The following is a 15,761-nucleotide window of genomic DNA, read 5'->3' on the forward strand; positions in this document are numbered from 1 at the left end:
TTGAAAACATATATTCTTATGGAGGAATTCAAAATATTCGGAAATACAGTATATAAAGATATAAATGTGCATTCAGCATCTGGGGGCACTTTTGGTAGCTAACTCCTCTATTTTAAATGATTCGATGAACAGTTTTTCACATACTTTGCAAGTAGACTTTGATTCAATTAATTCTCCTTTTACATATACATTTAACAATAGATTTATGTACAAGAAATATATTTTTGCATCTGGAATACGTCTGGATTCACTCTGGTAAAATAAAAAGAGTAAACATATTTTATAGCTGTGCATTAAAGACAAATATTTCTTGCAGAAGAGGCAGATTCATTTATGACTTGGAAAATCTGTTTATAGAGAATATTTTATTATACATATTTTAAATTAGAATATTCATTTTGATAAGTGTATATATTTCACTTTTGGTGAGTTAAGTTTTTTGACTTGCCCTTCTTTTTTCCTTTAACACTTTTCTTCAAATGTCTCCAGTTTATTGTATGTCAATTATGCCTTCAAAAGCTCTTTAAAAAGACAGTAGAAAGAACTATATTAAAGATTTATTAAAACCTCACTATAAGTATTAGAAAACTAGTACAAAATAATTATTGTGCATATGGGAAACATGAGCAAAATAGAAATTGTGATCTAGGATACTTTGTAATCATACTTGAAAATGACCTGCAGGGATGCACTGAGCAAGAAATACAACTTACTTCTCATTTCCTCAGAATATAACCTCAACCCACTTAGGGATGTGCAGCATTGTACTTCCTTTGATGTGTAAAATGGAGTGAGGTTTCCAATGAAGCACATCATAGCATTATTATTTTGAGTCTATAAAAACTTCTCTCCTTTGTACATCAAATAAATTCTTGGGCTATAAGAAGATCAGGAGAGCAACAATAAATGAGTAGCACCACTGTCTCACCAATTGCCCAAGATTTCTTCTGCTCTTGCCTTCCTCCATTATCACATACACCTGATTGATTCTATCTTCTTAATAATCAGTCAAATGTAGCCACTTCCTTCCTCCTCTTTTCTCTTTCTTCCACCAAATGTACTGTTGTGATGTTCGACCTGCCTTTCTATACTTTGGTAGCCTCCTGCTTAGCCACAGGCTGTGCACACATCTAAATTCAAGAAAAATTTATTTTAGACTTCAAGTTTAGTACAATGCTAAAATTCCATTTTGTGCATGAGATATAGTTACCCCTGCAAGCTGAACATTAAGTTCTCGTTTTTATTCTAGAAGTTCATTACTTTCTCTTTGGATCCCATTACAACAGAAAATACTAAATGGAAGGAGCAAACCAATCTGTGGTGCATCAGTTCATTTTGCAGGGACTTTGTAACTCAAAGGAGCTACAGATCTTCCTCTTCCTCTCATTCTCCATACTCTACATGATGACTATGGTGGGCAACCTCTTTGTTGTGCTGTTAATCATCACTGACCCCCATCTTCATTCCCCCATGTACTTCTTGTTGGCTAATCTCTCCTTTGTTGACTTCTGCCTTTCCTCAGTCACCACCCCTAAATTGACCACAGACCTCCTAAAGGAAAAGAAGACCATTTCTTTTGGGGGATGCATGATCCAGATCCTCTGTGTTCATCTCTTTGCAGGGGGTGAGATGGTGCTTCTTGTGACAATGGCCTATGACCGTTATGTGGCTATCTGCAAACCACTCCATTACTCCAGCATCATGGACAGACAAAAGTGCATCTGGCTAGTTCTGATATCATGGATCATTGGCTTTGTGCATGCCATGAGTCAACTGATTATGATTTTGGAGCTGCCCTTCTGTGGTCCCAGAGTAGTAGACAGCTTTTTCTGTGACATTCCTTTAGTGCTTAAATTAGCCTGCACGGACACTAATACTTTGGGAATGCTGATAAATGCAGACAGTGGTATTTTGGCAACAACTTGCTTCATTGTTTTGCTGGTCTCCTACACCTATATCCTACTAACTGTCTGCCTTCACTCTGAAGGTGGTGCCTCAAAGGCCCTGTCGACCTGTACTTCCCACATCATAGTGGTGGTGTTGTTCTTTGGACCCTGCATATTCATCTATCTGTGGCCAGTCAGCATCACTTGGGTGGACAAGTTTCTAGCTGTGTTTTACACAGTAATCACACCTCTGCTGAACCCAGCCATTTACACACTGAGAAATAAAGATATTAAGAAAGCTACAAAGAAACTTCTGAATCAGCATGTGAAATCCATGGGATAATAATTAGGTCTCTCATGTCATCAGAATATCTACTGTGGCAGCCCAGCTTGTCTGCACTTTGGCCTGTAAATTAAATTGTACTGCATATATGACTTATTCTTATCTATGTTCTATGAGTACTCACAGATGTATGGCTTGTATTCTTTTAATTATGAAAATTATTAAATTTTCAAAAATTTAATATTTATATCCTGACCACTTTTAGGGAATCATAACTCTATATCAATACCCCTTTGCATAATTCAAAGATTATTAAAATTATAGCTATAAAAAATTTCAGCTACTTATTAAATACTACGCATATTCCCAACACAGTGCACATATTTGACCTAAATTATGTAGTGCATACCAAATCTCTTTGAATTAATTATTTCTGTTTTAAAAATGAAACATGATTGCTGGGCATAGTGCACAACTATGATCCCAGGTGCTTGGGAGGCTGAGACAGGAGGATCATAATTTTGACACAAGATTCAGAAAATTAGTGAGGCCCTATGCAACTTAGACCTATCTTTAAATGAAAGTTATTTAAAAAGAGATAGAAAACATTACTCAGCATTAAAAAAAAGAACAAAATCATGGCATTTGCTGGTAAATGGATGGAGTTGGAGAATATTAAGCTAAGTGAAATAAGCTGATTCTCCAAAACTAAAGGATGAATGTTTTCTTTGGTACAAGGATGCTGACATATAATGGGAATGGTCGGGGGGAGCATGGGAGGAATGGAGGAACTTTAGATAGGCAAAGGAGAGGGAGAGGAATGGAGGGTGCATGGAGATAGGGAAGATGGTGGAATGAGATGGACATCGTTACCCTGAATACATGTATGAATACACGAATGATATGAAACTATTTTGTGTACAACCAGAGACTTGAAAAATTGTGCTCTATATGTGTAATATGAACTGAATTGCATTCTGCTGTCATATATAACAAATTAGAATAAATAAATAATTTAATTAAAAAGAGGGATGTATCTCAATGTAATGTGCTTCTGGGTTCAATCTCCAGTAGTCTCCTTCTAATTAATTTAAATAAATTCAGCATGATTGCAGGGGTATATATCAATAGAAAATGTGTCACGCTTTTGAAATATAATTTAAAACCCTTAATCTCTAAGGGAGGGTCCCATTACACTTATATGCATGTTTTTGAAGGCTATTTTGTGTTCCATGCAATTCAAAGGAATCTAAGAATTTTTTTTTCCAAGAATAAGGAACATGATAAATGAACTTATTAGAACTTTCCAATATAGTTATGGAATATCATCTACTCATAGTCTCTTTCTAAGGATACTGTTCAGGTTTATTTAAACATGGTTTCCCCTCCATTATTCAAAGCATAAAATTAAATCTTCATTTGATATATGGTTGAAAAATTCCAGTACAACATATTCATCTTAATTTGGAAATGGAGATGATACTAAAGGCATTTGCACTGTCTTCTCCCACTTGGAAAGCAAAATGATAAAGGAGTGGAACCACAATACCACTCCCTTTGCTCTATGAGAAAAACCTTTTAAGTTTTCAAGACTTAATTGTTCCTATAAACGTAGAGTCCCTGGATTTTTCAATTTTCTAATACAAAGGGAGAGGTATTTGCAACCCTTAGTTATTTCTTGTCTTGGTTAATAAATTATTTTTATGATTACACTTTTCCTTACATGTAAAAAATTAACATAATGCAGGATGGAGAAGGAGAGAGTTTACTGATTCAAAGCAAAAGAAATGTAGACTGTTGGTTCCAAAGGCAAAGAATAAACATCAATAACAACAAAGTTAGATTACTCATTTAATTTATGCAAAGTTTGATCAGCTATATGATTATGTAATATTGCACCTGACAAATTTTCAACATTGTACTTATACCTGACAACAACCCTTACTCTCAAACAGCCATGATACAACACTTGCAACATGAGTGTCTATATAGATGTACACATAGATGCATGTGTATATATAATGTTTTCTATATTTTGTAAAATTGTTATTTTACTTTATGTAATACTGATGAAATTATTATTTTTACTATATATAGTAACATAAATATATTATTACCAAAATATGGATAGTAAAATACAAATTATACTATATGTATTTGTGTATATGTGTGTGTGTGTGTGTGTGTGTGCATACATTCTCGCCCTTTTATTCAAGCATGTGGGTGAGGAGGATATTTTTATTTTCTAGTAATATTTTGTTGTTGTTGTGGTTTTTCTCTCTCTTCCTTCTTTCTTTTATTCTTTCCATATCTATCTCTTCTTTTCTTTGTAATTTTTCTTTTTTATTCTTTTTTTATACTACCATACAATCCAGTTATACCACTACTGGTTGTATGCTAAAAGGAAATGAGGTCAGCATAAAAAAGAGATACCTGCATACGCAGCACTATTCACAATAGCCAAGAGATGCAATCAGCCAAGTTCCCATCAACAGAAGAATACATAAAGAAAATTTTAGTTATGTATATATTGGGAGTATATTCAGCCATAAGGAAGAATGAAATCACACCCTTTATAGAAAAAAGGATGGAATAGGAAGATGTCACATTAAATGAAAGAAGTCAGACATATAAAGACAAGTATCTCATGTTTTCTCTCATATACAGAAACTTAAAAAAAAACAAGATTTGAAAGGGGACCTTTTATGATGGGGGTGTGGGAGGAGATAGGGAGAGTGAGGAAGTAGAGAAAGGTAGAAGGATATGCATGTTTGGAAAATTCATGGTGAAGCCAATTAGATGTATAATTAATATATGGTATTAATGAAACAAGTACCCCATAGAAATGATTCAAAATTGAACAAAAAATACTTTTTGTCTGGAAAAAAATAAAACAAAATAAAATTCAATATATCAATAAAATCAGTTCATTATTTCAAAAGACAACCAAAACGGATCAAATATTAACAAGACTGATCAAGAAGGAAAGGAACAAGGCACAAATAAAGCCAGGAATGAAAAATAATGCCATTCTACAGATGCTTCAGTCCTTACATATCTTACCAGGTGGTGTATATACAACTTTGTGCCAAATATTTAAAAATTTACATAAAATGAAAATTTTACTTTTTAAAAAACATTACTAAAGTCAGAACATCTTAGCGTCTTGTATCTTATAAACAAATTAAAATATTGCAGTTAAAACAATTGCTGTCTCCACTGATCCCTCTCTTACACCATCACAGTGAGAGAAGGGGGGGTGCCTCATTCTTCATAGATAGGAATATAAATCTGTTGCACTACTCAGCATTCTGACCCAACGTGGGAGAAATCAAAAGTACCTGATTACATCCAGGCAGGCATTTAATTGCAAGTTATTATTCAGCCTTTACTATCATGAGTGTGGTTAGGGTCACAACATCTTCTGTTATTTTAGAATATAGTAGAGCATTTACTGTATATTTTTTTTTCAATATTGCTAGGCTGCCCTTTTCCAGTTCTTCTGGATAGAAGCACAGGTTTTTGTTTGGACTATTTTTGTCTTTGCCTATTGGCATTTACCATTTACCTGCATCTTCAATTTCCAATATGAAATCTATGAGACAATGAAAGGAAAGGTAGCAGAATACAACAGTCACTAATATGTCATTATGTAAAAATGTGAATATGTAACAGATGTGATTCTGCAATCTGTATTTGGGGTGAAAATGGGAGTTCAAAACACAATTTGAGTCAAATGTATGAAAGATGATATATCATGAGCTATGTAATGCTTTAAATAATCAATAATAAAAAAAAACACTGAAAAGCCAAGGGGACTTGTTACCATGTTGGTACTTGAGTTACAAAGTTGAAAGTGATATATTTTCTCACCACCATTCAGAGTCTTCTTAACATTATTCTATATACATATTGGTCTGGGTTTTTACTTGTACTTGGAGGGATAAAAATACCCTCCTTCATGTTTCCAGAAGTAGAAGTAGGATTTAGTTTGAGATATTTAACCTCCTTGAATTTCAATTTCCTTATTGATGCTATCACAATAATAACTGTTACCTTGCAGACTTGTTGAAATGATTACAAATAACTTTAAAACTTGGCCTTTCATGTTATGTACTCTCTAAATACAATTGTCCAAAAGATGCTGGTTGTGTGAATGACTCAGTATACTATGTCTCACCTGCAGCAGAGCACATTCTAGTTATAAAAGGAAGAAGGGAGGCAGGTAGAGAAGTAAAAGGGGAAAACTATTATATGATTTTTTTTATCATTACACAGTAAGAGCATCAGTGTGTTCAATTTTGACACAAATAATAATATTGCAATGAATTAAAGCTATTTCTAGATGTATCTCAGTCTGTAAAAGGGGCATTGGCAACATGGGATAATGCTGACAATCAAGAATGTTTCTTCTATGAAGACAACATAATAAATGTTAAAATATGGGCGCTACTACATTTTAGATACAAGAAAGTTGTTATGGTTATATTTATTATTAGCAATATTGTAATATTATAAAATATTTGTAAAATATTTGAGTTACACATTTTTATAACTTTAGGGTCATTTACATTCTAGGACACTTTAGTGTGGTTTTTAAAAATAATAAAAAATCAGTTAAATATTTCATGCAATTTCAAGAAAATGTTAACAATAGGATCATATCATAATGAAAAAGAAGAAGAAAATGAAAAATTTCCTTTCTCTTCTCCTCTTTAACATTCCGCAGCTTCCTCTAGGTTCTTGTATTCTCTCCCTATCTCAGTCTCTTTTGATATTGTTGTAAAAAAAAACTGAGACTTGGTACTTTGTGAAGAAAAAGAGGTTTATTTGGCTGTAGATTCTGGTGGCTGGAAAGAACAAAGAAGAAGACACAAGAGTCCTGATGAGGGGCATCCTTGCTGCATCAGAAGGCAGAGAAGTAGAAAGGGAACTGGCAGAATGCAGAGGGGCCCAAGGTATGGGATAGGCTTGCTTTATATTAACCAACTCATGAAAACCCAGTTATAGGAGACCTGAATGATTCCCACAAGACAATTCTCCCACAAGAAAATTCTCCCACAAAAATGAACCCATTCATGAGGGTGGAGTCCCCATAACCTAATTATTTTGTACTAGGCTCCACTTCTAAAGGTTCTGCCTTATCAAATTGCCATACTGGAGACCCAGCTTCCAGCAAATGAACCTTTGGTGGAACACTATATCTAAACCATAGAATTCTCCAGGCCTTTTCTTCCAAAAAATAAAACTTTCAATTGTAAAAAAAATATTGCTGTCCCATAACTACTGACTCATGTCAACAGCTGTGTCTTCATAGTCACTGTGCAGAGCCATCAAAACAAAATATTACAATTAAAATTGTATAAATATGATCTCATTTTTTTTTCAAATAGTCTTACTGGATTCTAATCACACTTTTCTCACATTGAGGTTGCTAATGGAAACCTGATATCACTTAAAGGGCAATCATGGATGGGGAGATTACAGTATGTGCTCTGCTCACTCTATATGTAGAAACAGAAGTAGAAGATGTAGTTCAAGCACGGTGGTTGTTATATCCAAGAGTGAGCAAAATATGACAGGAGAAATTAAGGCCACCTTCAGAACAAATGTCTCCAGTGAATTGTAAGAACCTTTTAAAATTAGACTGGATATATATATATATATATATATATATATATATATATATATATATATATATATATATATACTGTTTTAATATTGCAGTACCCATTTTCTTTTCATCATTGAGAGAAATGCCCAGAGTATGTTTTCACAATAAAACTGTGAACTTCAGACTTCCACTGAAGGAAGCATTGAGAATAATGAGACCCAAATGTTCCTCTGAACTTACAGGAAGCGTAAGTCCAAGTGGACCCTAAGGTCACTAGTACAATGACAACATGGAGATGCTGAGTTGGACAGTACTGCCCTCAGCAGAACTCTAACCTTCAGAGTTGCCACCAGAACACACTTTAAGGTTCAATCATGGAGAAAGTAGGAAGATGGCAGCGAAGGGAGTGCATCACCCCCGTGTGCCGCATCACTGTGCGGGAGAATGACGAGTTAAAACAGCTGAAGGCTGTCTTGTTGGGAATTTCCAGCGAAATTGAGGTGCTCCAGAATCTAGTGGAGGGATTTTCATCGCGTGAAGATCGGCGGCGGGGGGCTCGGTCGCGGGCGATTTCTCCGCACGGAGGGTCGCACAGCTTGTTCGGTGGATTGCCCCGCGGCCGGAGTCTGCGGCGCGCGCTGGGAAGCGGCGAGGTGGCGGCGAGGTGGTGCAACACTGGGGATTCTGTGGGCTTCTGCCAGCGGTGCAATGGCTGCGCTCAGTGCTTAGTTCTGGGTTTGAGACGGAGGAGGGAAGCGGTCCAGTTCGGTTCTCCACACCAGTCAGTCCACGGAGGAGGCCAGTGGCCGCCATCTTGGAGAGCTGACGTAATCATCCCTGTTTTCTACTGATCTCAGCTCATTCATCTACGGAACAGATGAATTCAGGCTGTTATTTGCCTGCGTCTCGCAGACAGATAGCTCAGGCTCACGGCTAGAGAACCTGCGGAGACAGCTTCTTGGAGCTCGCCCCTAGCAGAGCGTGCTCCGAGCTCTGAGCAGCCAGGTTCTGGCTCCCGGAACTGTTTTGGCCCAGGGCTGGGGGAACCTGCGGAGTCTGCTTCTTGGAGCCCGCTCCCAGGAGAGCGTGCACCGAGCTCGGGGCGGCCGGTTTCTGGCTCCCGGAGCTGCTTTGGCCCTGGGCTAGGGATCCCGCGGAAACTGCTTCTCGGTCTGGGTCCTGCTGGGTGCTGTGGGGGCCAGAGGGGCAGAGTGGAGCTGCCGCCTTTTCCCAGAACAGGACAAGCAACCTACCGGCGTGGTATCACGTCACCCCAACTGCAGCTGGGGCCGAAGAGAGCAGCCGCCCACGCCTGGATCAGGTCCAGCGACCCGATGGCGTGGTAGTCAAGTCACCCCATTTGGAGTAGGGGCCGAGCAGAGCCGCCACCCAAGCTCGCAAGGTAGGCAGACCGGTGGCCCACAGGCAGAATGGGCCCAGCGGCCAGCCGGCGAGACAGACACGTCACAGTGGTCGGAGTGGGGACGGAGCAGAGCCGCCGCCCGTGTCCGGAAAAGGCCCAGCGACCCGCCAGAGTGGCAGTCAGGTAGCCCCATTTGGAGTGGGGGCCGAGCAGAGCTGCCGCCCGAGCCTGCAAGGTAGGCAGACCTGCGACCCACCGGCGGAACAGGCCCAGAGGCCTGTAGACACGTCACACCAATTTGAGTAGGGGCCGAGCAGAGCCGTCGCCCGCATCCGGATCAGGCCCAACGACCCGTGGGCGTGGTAGGCACATCACCACAATTGGTGTGGGGCCAGAGCAGAGCCACCACCCACGCCCGCAGGGTGGGCAGACCTGCGACCGACCAGCAGAGCAGGCCTAGCGGCCCGCCAGCATGGTAGAGAGATCACCCCAATTGGAGGAGGAGCACAGCCACTACCCGCCCTGCAAGGGAGATTTTTCAACTATACAAGAGCAATATAAATAAATAGGGGGAAAATTTCAAAAACACAACAGTTTTACCAAGCAGAAAGAAACGCGAGCAGTATGAAAAGACAAGGCAAGAAAGGACCACAAGCAATGCAGGTCAACTCAACTTTAGAAGAGGTAATAGCTACAAAAGATGGAATGTCAGATAAAGAATTCAGGATATACATGCTTCAGATGATCTGGAGTCTCAAGGAAGACATGAGACAGCAAAATCAGACAATGAAAGATCACTTTGACAAGGAATTACATAAACAAATCCAAGAAGCAAAGGATCAATTATACAGGGAGATAGAGGTAATAAAAAACAAACAAATAGAAATCCTAGAAATGCAGGAAGCAATAAACCAACTTAAAAACTCAATTGAGAATACTACCAGCAGAGTAGAACACTTAGAAGATAGAACATCAGACAATGAAGACAAACTATTTCAACTTGACAAGAACATAGACAGCTCAGCAAGACAGTTAAGAAACCATGAGCAGAACATCCAAGAGATATGGGATAACATTAAAAGGCCAAACTTAAGAGTCATTGGGATACAGTAAGGCATGGAGGTCCAAACCAAAGGAATAAACAATCTGTTCAATGAAATAATAGGAGAAAACTTCCCAGACTTGAAGAATGAGACAGAATCCCAAATCCTAGAAGCCTACAGGACGCTGAATGTGCAAAATCATAAGAGATCCACACCTAGACACATTATAATGAAGATGCCCAACATACAGAATAAGGAGAGAATTTTAAAAGCTACAAGAGAAAGGAAGCAGATTACATTTAGGGGTAAACCAATCAGGTAACAGCTGATCTTTCAACACAGACTCTGAAAGCTAGAAGATCCTGGAATAACATATTTAAACACTGAAAGAAAATGGGTTCCAGCCAAGAATCGTGTATCTGGTGAAATTAAGCTTCAGGATAGAAGATGAAATTAAAACCTTCCACAATAAACAAAAGTTAAAAGAATTTGCAGCTAGAAAACCATCTCTTCAAAAAATCCTTGGCAAAACATTACAGGAAGAGGAAATGGAAAATAACAATGAAAACCAACAGTGGGAGGTAGGACAATAAAGGGGGGAAATAATCAAAGAAGAAAACAAATCAGGTTTAGTAACATTAATAAACAAATATGGCTGGAAGAACAAACCATATTTCAATAATAACCCTAAATGTTAATGGCTTAAACTCACCAATTAAGAGACACAGGCTAGTTGAATGGATCACAAAACAAGACCCAACAATATGCTGCCTACAGGAGACGCATTTGATAGGAAAAGATATACATAGACTGAAGGTGAAAGGTTGGGAAAAATCATATCACTCATATGGACTGCGGAAACAAGCAGGAGTGTCCATACTCATATCAAATAAAATAGATTTCAAGCCAAAGTTAATCAAAAGGGATAAAGAGGGACACTACATACTGCTCAAGGGAACCATACACCAACAAGACATAACAATCATAAATATATATGCCCCAAACAATGGAGTAGCTATGTTCATCAAGCAAACTCTTCTCAAGTTCAAGAGTCTAATAGACCACCATACAATAATCATGGGAGACTTCAACACACCTCTCTCACCACTGGACAGATCTTCCAAACAAAAGTTGAATAAGGAAACTATAGAACTCTATAACACAATTAACAACCTAGACTTAATTGACATATATAGAATATACCACCCAACATCAAGCAGTTACACTTTTTTCTCAGCAGCACATGGATCCTTCTCAAAAATAGATCATATATTATGTCACAGGGCAACTCTTAGACAATATAAAGGAGTAGAGATAATACCGTGCATCTTATCTGATCATAATGGAATGAAACTGAAAATCAACGATAAAAGAAGGAAGGAAAAATAATGCATCACATGGAGGATGAACAATAGGTTACTGAATGATCAATGGGTTTTAGAAGACATCAAGGAGGAAATTAAAAAATTCTTAGAGTTAAATGAAAACTCAGACACAACATATCGGAATCTATGGGACACATTGAAAGCAGTTCTAAGAGGAAAATTCATTGCTTGGAGTTCATTCCTTAAAAAAAGAAAAAACCAACAAATAAATGATCTCATACTTCATCTCAAAATCCTAGAAAAAGAAGAGCAAAACAACAGCAAAAGAAGTAGAAGGCAAGAAATAATTAAAATCAGAACTGAAATTAATGAAATCGAAACAAAAGAAACAATTGAAAAAATTGACAAAACTAAAAGTTGGTTCTTAGAAAAAATAAATAAAATACACAGACCCTTAACCATGCTAACGAAGAGAAGAAGAGAGAGAACTCAAATTACTAGCATATGGGATGAAAAAGGCAATATCACAACAGACACTTCAGAAATACAGAAGATAATCAGAAATTATTTTGAATCCTTATACTTCAATAAAATAGAAGATAGTGAAGGCATTGATAAATTTCTTAAGTCATATGATCTGCCCAGACTGAGTCAGGAGGATATAGACAACCTAAACAGACCAATAACAATTGAGGAACTAAAAGAAACCATCAAAAGACTACCAACTAAGAAAAGCCCAGGACCGGATGGGTATACAGCAGAGTTTTACAAAACCTTTAAAGAGGAACTAATACCAATACTTTTCAAGCTATTTCAGGAAATAGAAAAAGAGGGAGAACTTCCAAATTCATTCTATGAGGCCAACATCACCCTGATGCCTAAACCAGACAAAGACACTTCAAAGAAAGAAAACTACAGACCAATATCTCTAATGAACCTAGATGCAAAAATCCTCAATAAAATTCTGGCGAATCGGATTCAAAAACATATCAAAAAAATTGTACACCATGATCAAGTTGGATTCATCCCTGGGATGCAAGGATGGTTCAATATACGGAAATCAATAAATGTTATTCACCACATCAATAGACTTAAAAATAAGAACCATATGATCATCTCGATAGATGCAGAAAAAGCATTCGACAAAGTACAGCATCCCTTTATGTTCAAAACTCTAGAAAAATTAGGGATAACAGGATCATACCTCAACACAGTAAAAGCAATCTATGCTAAGCCACAGGCTAGCATCATTCTGAATGGAGAAAAATTGAAGGCATTCCCTCTAAAATCTGGAACAAGACAGGGATGCCCTCTCTCACCACTTCTGTTCAACATATTCCTCGAAACACTGGCCAGAGCAATTAGACAGAGAAAAGAAATTAAAGGCATAAAAATAGGAAAAGAAGAACTTAAATTATCACTATTTGCAGATGACATGATTCTATACCTAGCAGACCCAAAAGGGTCTACAAAGAAACTATTAGAGCTAAAAAATGAATTCAGCAAAGTGGCAGGATATAAAATCAACACGCATAAATCAAAGGCATTCCTGTATATCAGCAACAAATCCTCTGAAATGGAAATGAGGACAACTACTCCATTCACAATATCCTCAAAAAAATAAAATACTTGGGAATCAACCTAACAGAAGAGGTGAAAGATTTATACAATGAAAACTACAGAACCCTAAAGAGAGATATAGAAGAAGATCTTAGAAGATGGAAAAATATACCCTGTTCATGGATAGGCAGAACTAACATCATCAAAATGGCGATATTACCAAAAGTTCTCTATAAGTTCAATGCAATGCCAATCAAAATCCCAATGGCATTTCTTGTAGAAATAGATAAAGCAATCATGAAATTCATATGGAAAAATAAAAGACCCAGAATAGCAAAAACAATGCTAAGCAGGAAGTGTGAATCAGGCGGTATAGCGATACCAGACTTCAAACTATACTACAGAGCAATAGTAACAAAAACAGCATGGTACTGGTACTAAAACAGGCGGGTGGACCAATGGTATAGAATAGAGGACACCGAAACCCATCCACAAAACTACAACTATCTTATATTTGATAAAGGGGCTAAAAGCATTTAATGGAGGAAGGATAGCATCTTCAACAAATGGTGCTGGGAAAACGGGAAATCCATTTGCATCAAAATGAAACTGAATCCCTTTCTCTCGCCATGCACAAAAGTTAACTCAAAATAGATCAAGGAGCTTGATATCAAATTAGAGACTCTGCGTCTGATAGAAGAAAAAGTTGGCTATGATCTACATACTGTGGGGTCGGGCTCCAAATTCCTTAATAGGACACCCATAGCGCAAGAGTAAATAACTAGAATCAACAAATGGGACTTACTCAAACTAAAAAGTTTTTTCTCAGCAAAAGAAACAATAAGAGAGGTAAATAGGGAGCCTACATCCTGGGAACAAATGTTTACTCCTCACACTTCAGATAGAGCCCTATTATCCAGAGTATATAAAGAACTCAAAAAATTAGACAATAAGATAACAAATAACCCAATCAACAAATGGGCCAAGGACCTGAACAGACACTTCTCAGAGGAGGACATACAATCAATCAACAAGTACATGAAAAAATGCTCACCATCTCTAGCAGTCAGAGAAATGCATATCAAAACCACCCTAAGATACCATCTCACTCCAGTAAGATTGGCAGCCATTAGGAAGTCAAACAACAACAGGTGCTGGCGAGGATGTGGGGAAAAGGGTACACTTGTTCATTGTTTGTGGGACTGCAAATTGGTGCAGCCAATTTGGAAAGCAGTATGGAGATTTCTTGGAAAGCTGGGAATGGAACCACCATTTGACCCAGCTATTCCCCTTCTTGGTCTATTCCCTAAAGACCTAATAAGAGCATGCTACAGGGAGACTGCTACATCGATGTTCATAGCAGCACAATTCACGATAGCAAGATTGTGGAACCAACCTAGATGCCCTTCAATAGATGAATGGATAAAAAAATGTGGCATTTATACACAATGGAGTATTACTCTGCATTAAAAAATGACAAAATCATAGAATTTGGAGGGAAATGGATGGCATTAGAGCAGATTATGCTAAGTGAAGCTAGCCAATCCCTAAAAAACAAAAGCCAAATGTCTTCTTTGATATAAGGGGAGTAACTAAGGACAGAGTAGGGACGAAGAGCATGAGAAGAAGATTAACATTAAACAGGGATGAGAGGTGGGAGGGAAAGGGAGAGAGAAGGGAAATTGCATGGAAATGGAAGGTGATCCTCAGGGTTATACAAAAATCACATACAAGAGGAAGTGAGGGGTAGGGGAAGAATAATACAAGTGGAAGAAATGATTTACAGTAGAGGGGGTAGAGAGAGAAGAGGGGAGGGGAGGAAAGGGGAGGGGAGATAGTAGAGGATAGGAAAGGCAGCAGAATACAACAGACTCTAGAATGGCAATGTGTAAATCAATGGAAGTGTAAATGCTGTGATTCAGCAATCTGTATACGGGGTAAAAATGGGAGTTCATAACCCACTTGAATCAAACTGTGAAATATGATATATCAAGAACTATGTAATATTTTGAATGACCAACAAAAAAAATAATGATAAGTTATTGATTTAAGAGGATGAAAGTTACCTCTGTAATCCAGATTTTTCTTAATATAGATTGAATTCTAGCATTCTATCAAAAAAAAGGAAAAAGCAGCTTTACATGTATGAAGACATGAATTGGTGTGAGCATATTTTATATACAAACAGAGATATGAAAAATTGTGTTCTATATGTGTAATAAGAATTGTGATGCATTCTGCTGTCGTGCATTTAAAAAATAAAAGCAATTTAAAAAAAAATAAAGGTTCAGTCATGTGACACCAGAGACACACAACAAATAGAAGAGTGTCACATCCTCCTACACACACCTTAGAAAAAATACTAAACATCATTTTGTTGTTTGAACTAACTTTTGATTTTCTTTGACTAGAGTGACTCGAATCTAGTACAAACATTTTCATATCCCTTGAGCATTAAGTTGAGAGAAAGTAGGTGGCTAAGAATCCCCAAGAGAAAGAGAGGGAGAATCTTTCTAATCATAGCTCCACTTAAAACAGCTGAAAAGTTTCTCCACCAGAGTCCCTTCCACATGGAGTGCTGCAATGAGGAGGACACATTCTCACTGAAATTCTCACTGCAGAAAACAAACTGGAGTTCATTTCAGACTTAAAGTAGAATTTAAAGGAATTTCACCAACAAGGGCCTG

At 37.6% G+C, this 15,761-nt stretch overlaps 1 protein-coding gene across 1 annotated transcript; it reads left to right on the forward strand.

Moving 5' to 3' along the window:
• Positions 1 to 1,296: 1,296 nt before the first annotated feature.
• LOC308646215 (olfactory receptor 4K3-like) lies at positions 1,297 to 2,229 on the forward strand (the record flags this gene model as incomplete). Its single annotated transcript, XM_081288879.1, has 1 exon — positions 1,297 to 2,229. One exon carries the CDS (start codon positions 1,297 to 1,299, stop codon positions 2,227 to 2,229), a length of 933 nt encoding a protein of 310 aa, XP_081145005.1.
• Positions 2,230 to 15,761: the final 13,532 nt, after the last annotated feature.

This window comes from Spermophilus citellus, assembly GCF_964194105.1.
Source record: "Spermophilus citellus genome assembly, chromosome: 4".
In the NCBI taxonomy this organism is placed as follows: Eukaryota; Metazoa; Chordata; class Mammalia; order Rodentia; family Sciuridae; genus Spermophilus; species Spermophilus citellus.